This window comes from Oreochromis niloticus, linkage group LG1 (genome assembly GCF_001858045.2).
Source record: "Oreochromis niloticus isolate F11D_XX linkage group LG1, O_niloticus_UMD_NMBU, whole genome shotgun sequence".
NCBI lineage: Eukaryota > Metazoa > Chordata > Actinopteri > Cichliformes > Cichlidae > Oreochromis > Oreochromis niloticus.
Window position 1 is genome coordinate 24,089,740 of NC_031965.2, and position 11,538 is coordinate 24,101,277.

General features: G+C 39.0%; 1 protein-coding gene across 3 annotated transcripts in view; it reads right to left on the reverse strand.

The window, feature by feature from the left end:
- Positions 1-3,069: 3,069 nt before the first annotated feature.
- kiaa1549lb (KIAA1549-like b) overlaps positions 3,070-11,538 on the reverse strand; it is a 56,045-nt gene continuing 47,576 nt past the window's right edge. Inside the window, exons 17-24 of one of the 3 annotated variants that reach the window (XM_005467148.4) lie at positions 11,135-11,267; positions 10,927-10,965; positions 8,044-8,415; positions 7,867-7,958; positions 7,401-7,549; positions 7,053-7,204; positions 6,181-6,255; positions 5,648-5,785 (exon numbers count right to left, since the gene is read on the reverse strand). In XM_005467148.4, the coding sequence (XP_005467205.1) occupies positions 6,226-6,255; positions 7,053-7,204; positions 7,401-7,549; positions 7,867-7,958; positions 8,044-8,415; positions 10,927-10,965; positions 11,135-11,267 (967 nt within the window). In that variant the 3' untranslated portion in view covers positions 5,648-5,785; positions 6,181-6,225. Of the gene's footprint in view, positions 5,786-6,180; positions 6,256-7,052; positions 7,205-7,400; positions 7,550-7,866; positions 7,959-8,043; positions 8,416-10,926; positions 10,966-11,134; positions 11,268-11,538 lie in introns of all 3 variants that reach the window. The other 2 variants (XM_005467146.4, XM_005467147.4) reach the window with 2 other exon arrangements.

Here is an 11,538-nt window from a genome sequence, read left to right on the forward strand (position 1 = left end):
TGCTTCCATGTGTTGTGCATTTCATTGAATTAAAATGAGGATTCGGGGAAATAGATAAGAGTTAGTCAGGAGAGGGGACACAAAAGCAGAGGCCTAAAACATCAAAGCACCGGTGATGGACAAAAGCATCTGAACCGTACAGATTTGGTATTCTCATTAAAATCTGCCAAAAGTTTTAAGTTTCCCCACTTTTCTTCAAACCTTAATGTGTAACATTTGCATTAATAACTAATATATACAGTATATATGGACACAAACTGGACATGCTATGACACAGAGCTGACTTTAGAATGTGTAATATTAATGATGATGGTGGTCTGACTTCTAACGAATACATATACATCTTTCATGGGGCTAATAGAATTGAACTGTGCATTTGGAAACCACGGCAGCTGCATCAGTGTGTTTCAATACCTCGATGTTGTGCTTTTAGTAGAAAGTCATAATATTATTACCAATTATTAAATCAGTCACTGGCATATTGGCATTAATAATGCCAATAATAATGCTACTACTCTTGTAATAGTTTTTTTTTAGAATTACATCATCACCTGAAAACCATGTAATTGACTAGTTTAGTCCATTTAATTAATTTAATCCAATGCTGGTTCAAGTTTTCACATCAGACTGTCACAAACAAAATTCCCACCCTCAGCAGATTCATCTGAAACAACCTTCTGCTATTCAACCCTGAACATACTTCAATCTGCACAACAAAGGTGGACAAAAAGACATCACTTTGATTTTTGAGTGAAGGAGACTCTGATGTTTATGGTAACAACAGGCAAGAAACATCTCAGTCTGGCATATTGCAGTCTGTACATCGATTCTTGAGCAGATCTTTTTCATCTGTCTCAGATGAAAAAGAGATTGCATTACTAAAAAACATTTAAATGCAACTTGATACATGATTAAATTTTGGTTTACTTTCGGTTGACTCTACTTAATTGTAGTGTATAATCCGGTTTTGTCCATGTCCTTCATGTAACATTTTATGCATATTACCAGTGCAGCTCTATCTTTATGAGAAGTAAAGGCTCTTTAGATGTGTTCTGACTTGGAAGCCTATTTACCAGTTCCAGAGAGAGGGCATTTGTTTGCATGGCACTAGGGAGAACCCTAGTGGTAAAATACTGAACTACAGATTTACTGCATTATTTTTGTACACACATACATACAAAAGGCAAAAGTGCCTGGCGCTCATGCTGGTACACAAAACATGAGGATAATAAAATATGACATACATAAGTATTCTTGTCAATAAGGTCATATGAACAGAAGCACTGTATTATAGTGAATTAACACAAGTTATTTGACCTTGAAACAAGAATATGTATGCTAGCTCTTTAGTTATGTTAAAGTTCAGAAAGATTTCTGTAAAAGTCTGTATTTGTTTTTTAAATGTTTCATCTCAGATTCATTTGTTCTGTTTTGGCATAATAAGAGTCAGAACCCACATTTGAAAGCATCTATGTGGTAGAATGTATATTAGGCAACATTGCCAGAAGTGCTTTTTAATATTTCAGAATTTTAGAAAAGCAAAATGACTTTAACTCCATTCCCTACAGCTGCTGTAAATATAGCCAACAAAGTCATAGAACTGAGCCTCTAGGTAATTTTACCTCATTTTCCAACAAGAAAGGGATGGTTGTAGGGATTTATTAGCCTTTGAGATTTTACTAAAGATGACCAAGTGAAGGGCACAGCAATATGAAACTGAAGACTAGCAGCACAAGCTCTATTAACTGGCTGGTTCCTGAGTTTTACATTTTGGGGGTTTTCTTCTTAGAGAAACATAGCTAAAGGTCTGCATGTGAAAACAAAGTCATTACTCTCAGTATGATTATGACTCTTATTAGTACTGAAGGAAAATAAAGCTACATTCTGTCAGCCCTGCCAGTGATATGATTCACTGCAGCTCAACTGTCAAAAATGGTATGTGTGCAAAGTCAAAAACTGTATGTGAGTAGAGTAAATGTGAGTATGCTCACCTGTCAACATGACAGAATAGTTTTTGCTGCACTGGTACCTGTCACAGCTGTAGCACTTTCAGTGGCATCAGAATGGCACTTTGGGTCTTCACTCATATAATCCGTAGCTACTCTGATGGGTGTTGAGCTTGCCACAAACTTCTGCAGTAGTGTCAGAAATGACACTTTTTCATGGACCTGAATTGGCAGGAAACACAAACAAGAATATGCTTGCTCCACAGTTTGCTGATGTGTTACAGAACCGAGTCAGGTCAAAGAAGTCTTTGACAAGAGACAGGTTTCTATATTATAGGACACATTACTTTTTAAATATTTGCTTGAGTTTATGCAAGTTAAGGCCTGTTGAAGCTTTAAATGGTTGCAGGTGAATTCACCTACAGTAATATGCCAAGTGTGCCCCAGAACCCTGCTCATATACTATGTGTCTCTACTAAAGTCATGCTGCCATACAACAGGGGTGTCCAACTCCAGGCCTCATGGGCCGGTGTCCTGTAGGTTTTAGATCTCACCCTGGGTCAACACACTTGAATCAAATGATTAGTTCATTACCAGGCCTCTGGAGAACGTCAAGACATGTTGAGGAGGTAATTTAGCCATTTAAATCAGCTGTGTTAGATCAAGGATACATCTAAAACCTGCAGGACACCGGCCCTTGAGGCCTGGAGTTGGACATCCCTGGCATACAATATCTCCCCACAAAGTCTTTGTATTTATTACGGTATTCAAAAATAAGCAACTTACTTACAGGAGAGATAAATTTCCTGGCAATATGGCAATCATGGATGTGGCTGTCATGCTACTTGAGCCAAAAAACTTTTAAAATTAAAGAAAGCTTCAATTTTGTAATAAGTTGCTCAATGCTGCCTCTGGTGGCTGCACGCAGCAAAAGCTGTTGGGTCACAACCATGCAGTCTATGACAAGTTACTTTACACATCTATAAGCATCTGTTGTTTTTCTGAATTACCATCAACCATGTCTATGTCTCCAATCATTCTCTTCATCTCTCTGTCAGATTAATATGAGAGGATCATTGAATCTAACAAGGTCAAACAGATGAAAAGAAATAAGAAACCAGCCTGGAAGAAAAAAAACCACTTATTTTTTAATAGATTTAGCTCACTTTGTATTTAATTTTAGAGAATAAATACTCATCTTTTTTCAAATCAAATAATAACCTAAAACCCCTTTGTTTCATATCACTAAGTTTTCTCAGATATCCAGCATGAGAATGTGGAAAGGTGTTCACTTCTGGTACACACAAAAATGGTTTCACTGTATTACCTACAGCTTTTAAGACACAAGTGCTTGTCTGAATAATCAGTAAAATTAATAAAAACAAGCAGACAGTTTGTGTTGAGTTTAGGACAGACAACATTTCTTCATTACTACATACACATCAACAGGGATGAGTATAAAATAACAGTTACTGAAAAAGAAGGAGACTTTGTTAAGTAGTCATGAGGCAAAAAGGCTAAATTCATCCAGGATTGCCGAAAAAGCAATACTGCTCTATAAAAGGAAACAATGATTTGAAGGCATCTTCACTCTTTATGTCACCACTGACTGCTTTCCCACAACAGCATTGATCAGAATATAATCAGCAAAGCATTCCACGTGAATATCAGTAAAAGTCACCATCTCAGTGTGTATACAAATATATTGCAGCATCCCTGGTGTAGGCCTACATGCACTCATCTTCAGTCAGTCCCACTTTCAGTTCCCGTGCAAGCAATTATGCATGAAGAGTTCAAACTAACCTGCTGGAGCCTTTCATGCCACAGTGAAATATGAGGAAAGAATTCCTTCTATGGGAGTTTTAAACATTTGTTTTGGGGCCTAATATGGTGTCCTAACATGAGGCTAACAAAGTTGATGAAGGTGGCCAAATTAATTTGGCTAAATTAAACCCATCCCTTTAGAAAAGTCAGCAGGATTTATTTTCATTTTTCCAGAGAATAATCGTGACCGCCTTTCTTCTTGTCCCTGCTGAAATAATTGTAATAAATGTCCTTTATACCATTCAAGGCTTGGTCTTTTATTTAACCTGTAAATTTCTATACTATATAACTTGTATTTACTGGGCCTCACATTTTAACTTTCAAGGTTGGCAGGCATGTTTTATATTTTTATGTATGACCTGGCTTAGTTTCATTACATATGAAAACTTCCCAAAAAATGAAGGTAATTGTCTTCTATAGCATGACTCCAGGGCACAATGATGATCCACAGTGATATGTTCATCTTGAACACTGTTTCTTAACCATGACACGATGGCTTGTGCGCTTAAACTTCTGAATGGGAGTGGTGATGCAGAACCTCATTATGTGTCAGTACTTTAAACAAACGTGGCATTTTATTCATTAAATGTGCTCATTGAGACCATCGAGATGCTTTAGGGGCAGTAAACAAGCATTATACTCACTATCTTTATAGTTGAACTTTACAAGAAACGATGGCGATACTACTAGCGTTTAAGAGACTAGATTTTGTTTAAGGGTTTGAAATTGTAGAGTAGGTGTGCTGAATCATCGGCAAATCATAAAGTATAAAAATCCAGCTGATTTGACTTCAAAGTTGTTCATTTGGGTTTTCAAAAACCAAAGTGTTTGTGTTTTCTACATAAAAAAAGCCAAACATATGGTTAAGTATTTGACAACAGTAATATACTATAATAACCACCTATTACTGTTCAAAGGAAAGGTCTCGTAGTGCTAACCAAGTGAATTTACTCGAAAGTCAAACACCCAACAAATACTGCAATCATGAATGATTCTCTCACTTTGCACACACAGAGATATACATTTCATCAGTCACATCATCATGGATGCATCGTCATGTTAACTTGGGTTAAACTTAAAACACAAATACTCATTCACTGTATTTAAACCATTTCTTAATTTAAAGAAACTAGTTTAAACTAAAAAAAAAAAGAAAGAAAAATATTAGTCCACCAAAGATAACAAGCATTTGTTGTTATTGGTGTTATTATGTGATCTGCAAATAAACATTAAAAAGCGATGCACTGGTTTGATATTATATGGATTCGGAAATTAGCAGATATTGATCGAGCCCATCTTGTTCAAGCTAACGTTCTATAAAAGGAGATTAGATACACAATGTCCTTATACTGTACATGCTCATATACACTGTGGTTTATACTTACCCATCTGACAGGAAGAATTTGGTCCTCTCAGTACAGACAATAACGCTACGGGGTTGTCGCTTCTCAATTAACTCTGATTACCCAAAAAATTGTGATCATGGAAAAAAAAAGACATTTTCCATATTTAGCGTATCCTATTGACATATCTACAGAGAGATGTGTGTACTTACTTTGGACATCGTCAACAGAGGATGGCAATAATCTTTTGTTCATTTCCCTAAAGTCAGGAGCTAAAAAAACATCAATGGTGTATGAAAAGAAATCAATAAGTGGATCATCAGTGGATAAAGAACATCAGTCTGTTATAGAGTACAAACATCAAAAATCTGTCCATAGGAATGCCACCACATAGGAGCAGAATCAAACCTAGAACTCAAACATGTCATTCTGCTTCTTCGCTAGCTTTGCCACCTCCTGCCGGATAGCTTGCACAAGTGCAGAGGTGGAGAGGCTGCTCAGGGGCATACTGTCCATGTCCTTCAGCACCTGGGGTAGACTTTGCTGGGATGATGTGCTTGGGGCAGGTGGTGGCTGCTCCAGTGTCTGGTTATACTGCAGAGGCAGCCTGGTGGGGCTCCCCTGTGGGTAGCGAGGATGAGGAAAAGCCTCTACGTACCCAGGCAGGGGCACCTGAAAAACAAGATGAACAGGGCATCAGAAATACAGAAACCTCATTACTACTGCCCTCTAAAAATGACTTTGTTAGAAGACAGAGTATTCGTTAGTTTTCCATCTTGCTGAGTGAACAGTTTCTCTTGCACCACTAATTAAAAAGAATGGGTGATAACACAAAATATACACAAAATGGACCAACTTAACAAGGAAAGTAATGAGTGTGGAGCTCTACAACTATATTAAACTGAGATGCAACTTGATTCAAACATTGCTTCGAACAAAAATCTACTTTTGCATGAAGACACAAATTTTAAGTGTCAGCATTACACACCACAAAACTAAAAAAAAAAAAAAAAGCAAACAGTAAATTTAAAAAAAAAGGTGTTCATTTAAGAAATGTGCTCAACTACCCCAGTGTTTTGTTGTGTCCACTCAACGCCAGCCATAAATTCAGTTCAGCAAATGGTTTCTAAATGACACTGGTTCTGCAAAAAGACACTGCATGAATGCATTTGGTTGAAACAGGCAAAGAGACAAGAAAAAAAAAAGACAAAAAACATTTCATACAAACAGGGAGAGTGCAGGGAGGGAGGGACACATAGGCCACACGGGTTGCAATAACACATCTAACAAGACAAATGGAGCCTTTCCAATTGTAATGAAAAACATAGGAAAATTTAGGACTGTGCTTAACAACTACTAAGTTAAGTGAGTCCCAGTCATCTTCCAAGTTAGAGACTGGGCAAAAAATGTGTTTTGGATCAATGTCAGTTCCATAATGAGACAAAGGACAAAAAAATGTTTAATGGGGAGGGGTATCCCAACTACGCGACGGACTCCTTTTTGGTATTTTTTTATTATTAATTCATGTCATTTCAGTACCACGCTTTATGGCTCTTTAGGCTTGAATTGAACTTATAGAGAAAAAAAAGTTGAAGCATTTTAATATTATCTAATATATTTTATCAGATTAATAGTGTGTTTCAGGAAACTGTATGAAAATAAGAGAAAACAAAAAAACAACCTTACATGTATCTTTTGTTTGTAGCCATTCTCTAACCTGTTCAAAGTCTTAATTTATTCTTAATCCTTCAAGAAATTCCTTTGGAGGAGTTTATTTTAAAGATCTAATTATTAGTCCAAGGATCTCTTGGAGCTATGGGACAACAGCTTAAGCCGGACTGTCCTGTTTAATTCCAACATCTGGTAACGACATTCTACCACTGTACATTCATTATTCTGCAGTAGGCTTGGGTGCTTCGGACAAAATGAGCTTCCTTACAGAATCTGCCCACTGTGGCGGCACATCCTCGGGTTCAGGTGGATAAGACATCCAAGAGGGACTGTGGTAGGAGGTGGGCGGTGTGGACACAAAGTATTCTGAGTAACCGGGCCTCGTGGCTGGGATGGCATAGACAGCCGTGATTGGGTTTCCTGTGAAAAATAGAGAAGAGAGAGTGGCGCTGACTAATTTCATTTGTGGGTTCATAAATTTCAGCTTTTCACCTCAAGGATTTTAATTTGTCCAAATATTTTTCCATTCTTGAAAAAGTAATGTTGGCATTAAAGCACACTGGAACACACTGTGGGTTGCTTTTAAAGTGCAAAGTCATCTCCTTCTTATGCTTACCTGAGTAGTTGGACACAGGCTGCTCTGCAGTGATAGATGGAAGTGCTGCTCTAGTGGTTGGCCCATATGGGTTGTTGTCATGTTGACTTTGCATTTCAGTGACAGATGTCTCTAAGCTCCTTCCCTTAGGCCCCAAGTCAGAAGTGGAACTAAGTTGGACAGAGATTGGAGAGGCAATAAACAAAGACATACTGCAATACTACACCACTAGATGGCAGACACATGCTGAGTGAAAAAGTGGGCACCTTATTAACATTCTTCCCATCTCTCAATGCACTGCTCCAATATTAAAATTTACACAAGCCCTAAAATCGCGCTGGCCACAGTACATCACCCAGTGACTATCTAGTCCCTGAATATGCATTTAAATATGAATAAATGTTGAATATCTTATGGGTTTTGGGCGCTACAGGCAGCAGCATGACGGTCTGTCTGCAGCTGTGCTCGTGTATATCTTCAGCATTACCGTCTTAGAGAAGTCCCAGGAGGGGGCCCAGTGCGAGGTGGTAAAGGGGGAGGAGAACCCATGGCCTCAGGAAGCTGGGTGAAGCGAAAGGCCTTAAACAGATTGTGAAAGCCATTTAGGGTTAACGTTTCTTTATTACAGGTATTAGAGAGCACAAGTGATTCTCAGCCAACTTACTGGTTTTGGCAGGCTACACTGATACATATCTGTACCATAAGATGGCACCCACTGGAGGCCTCCCTGTCCAGAGCTCATTGTACCCGGTGCACTGGTCACCACATCTGCATAAGGGAGGGGAGGCGGCGCAGGGTTGTAGTGGTTTGGTTGGTGGTGGTGGTGGGAGTGCCTTCCGGATGTGGACTGCCCCCCTGAAGCCAGACTGAAAGCCTCCTCGAGCAGCAGGTGCATCTGCTGTCGCACTTCATCAATCGACGGTTGTGAGCTGAGAGTGGATGTCTCTGAGTGGCCTTTCAAGCCCCGTCCATACATGTATCCCCGCGGTCCCATTAGACGATCAACATTTGTCTCCTCAATCAACTCTGGCTCAGTCTGAAAATGTTACCGTAGAGAAACTATTGTGAACTGAGACTAAAGTCTGACAACTTGTACATTTGGTTGAAAAGCCTATATTTATCTGTTTCATTTTCTTAAATAACAAAAAAACAAAACACAGTTACAAGCAACATACAAACAAGACTGATGAGATATGCAATTTTGGCACAAGTTTAACCCTCTGAGGCCTAAGAAATTATCTGTGGTGACCCAAACCCTAATCTCAGGTTCACAGTTAAGATTTTAGCAATCAAGTCAAAAAGAAATGATCATTCCAACTGAGACACATCAAAGCCTATTTTTTTCCTCAAAAAAATATGTCTACTGTCTCCAAACTACAGGGTTATGATTAGGGCATAGGCTAAGGTTATGGTTGTCACCAGTGATGACTTTAGCCCTCAGAGAATAAAAGCATCAGTTTCAAGGTAGCTTTATGCTGATGGTTTGTGGAAAGCATGCTTTGACTTTCAAATTTATGTGATACTTTTAAACGTAGCCTTTCCACACTGAATTGTCAGGATGCTAATAGATACAAGTCCTGTAATGCATTTTGTAACTCTGTCACTAGGTTGCAAACAAAGTGCTGACTGAGCTAGAAGAGGCTGTTTAACATACACTTGAGTGTACTAGATTAATTTGCTGGAATAGTTTAATCCAGTGTTGTTATGAGTTTGGTTACAGTAAGCTTAGGAGAAGGGCCACTGATACTTTATACATAACCACTGTCCTCTCAACTCTATGTATTCCACTCTCAGACTTAATCTCCCTCCGTCTTTTCGTACTTCCTCTTTAGCCACATGAAATCAGTCCTCATATTTAGTGATAAATTAATATGAGTTGAGGCTGTCCTACTTCCTGTGCGAATACAGACTAGTCATGGGAGACCTAGTGTGGTGCACCTCATAAATCAGCCCCTCTTGCAACACAGAACAGCAGAGAAATATATCTGCAATGATGGAGCCTGCAGCTACACGAGGCCCTATGAAATGTACAGGGCCAGGAGTTCTGAGAAAGAATCTTGTAATTTGTACTGGCCATTGTGCCATATTTCTAACAGAGCTGAAAGGTTGGTAACAAAGACTTCAACACACTGTTTTGCTTGCGACACCAGCTAGTCATCTCAAACACCTGATCTATTTAAATTGGAGGCAAAAAACTGCCAGACCAGATTTGTAACCTGCAACAGAAGAAAAAGCACATAATTGCATAAAACAGTAACATTCAACATAGGTGCCCATACTACAGCTATAAGAGCCAGTAGACCCTTTTATTTTTCTCCCATGAAAAGTCAGATGGCTGTCAGGTCAGTGGAAGTTCAGAGAAATATTTCCAGCACTAGCTCAGAATGAAAGCCCTCTTTAGGAATGGTCTGCCTGATTGCTCTTAGAAGCTCCCATACCTGTGTTCGGTCTTCACGACAGAGAAAAGCCATACACAGAACCATAATGGACCAATAAAACAGTAGGGACATAAACCAGTCTTCCTGAGATGCATTATATATCAAAACGACAGGACCCAATAAATCTTAGCTCTTAATTATAAATGAACCACTTTTCTACCTTCAGCTGGCTGGGGCACACTTGAAACCACACCTGAGTTGAATATAACTCATTTCTCTGTTGCTGCAAGGAGAATAAGGCTGAACGCCAGCAGGGATTGATTTTGATCTTTTAATTCAGTGCAAATAGGCAACTTTTTCTTTAATTACTATTAAAATGAATGAGAAACACGGGCACCGTTGAACAGTAATACATCAAAAAAGTAAAAGCCACTTGTGCAGTCTTCTACACACAGGTTGCAAATTACCTCATATAAATACATTTAATAAATACCAGCATTTGTTTCAGTGTTGCTAAAATGCTTTGTTAAATGAGTTTACACATAAATATCTTTTTCTGTCTTTAAACAGGCTTTTACAAATGCTATACTCACACATGATATGATCTCTTAATGCAATTCAGTGAAAAATGGCTGCGCAGAAACGCCTCTTAATGTGTTCAAACACATCCCTATGTCTAACTGAAGCCTTTCTCTTACAGGAAAGCTGTGTTCTCAGCTCTGGAAATACTCTGTTTGGTTCAGGTGAGGGTGCTGCCTGGGTAGAGCTTGCAGGAGGCAAGACACACGGCGTCCACTCACCCGATGTAAATTCTCCAGGTAATTACCTATTGTATTCTCCGACTGAGTCAGAAATGCGCTTCTCGCATACAGCTCTGCGGGATAATGTCGAGAAAAGTTCAGGGCTGCAGTGCCAAATGTGAAAAACAGCTTTAGTCTTGTCAAGCTGCTCTTCCCCCATTTTGCTGGTAGTCTGTACAAAATTCCCTCTTGTCTTAAGTGTCCCTCTACAGCTGCACAGCAGCTTAACAATGTCTACAGAAATACAAAGGGGAAAATTTGCACTAAAATTAACTGGAAATTTGAAAGACATGCATTCTGTTTGCCCAACACAGACAGATGAACCCTCATTATAGTTTTAGCTGAACTGTGGAAATATCTTTTACTCACAATGAAGCCTGTGGATTTTAATTCCCCATCAGAGGATCGCTTCACAGGCAGCAAGGACAAGAGTAACAAAAAGAGTTAAAATTACCACATTTTTTATAAACTGGTGCATATTTTTTAAAATAGACTAGAAGCTGTGTAGAGTTATCTTTTAACTGCTAGTTGGATGATCTAGTTGGGCAGACAGGGTCGGTGTTGAAATATAACTCACATCATAGCCACTGTTGCGGATGCCTCTCCTGGGTCTCTCTCTCATTACAAGCAGGTCCATCTCTGTTCCTCCGGGGCTCGGACTGCTTAAGCTTTGTCTGCTTCGATAGGCCGCCTGCCCTACCTGCGAGTGCCTGCCAATTAGAGTAAAGAGTGGATTCAGTGCAAATCAAATCTGGTTTTGTTATTAACTTAAAACATTTACCCTTTCAGTTTTAATTTCCCCGCAGTGGCAAGTAGTGAGGGGTGAGGGAAGACATAATAAACCTTACAGGTTTTATTGAGCCAGACATTATGAACAGGGCGAGGAAAAGTATAAAAGCTACCTGAAATGTTAACACAGACGGATGAGATGTGACATGTTAGAAAATGCCAAGAATATCAAAGAAAGGTTCTGGGACAGAT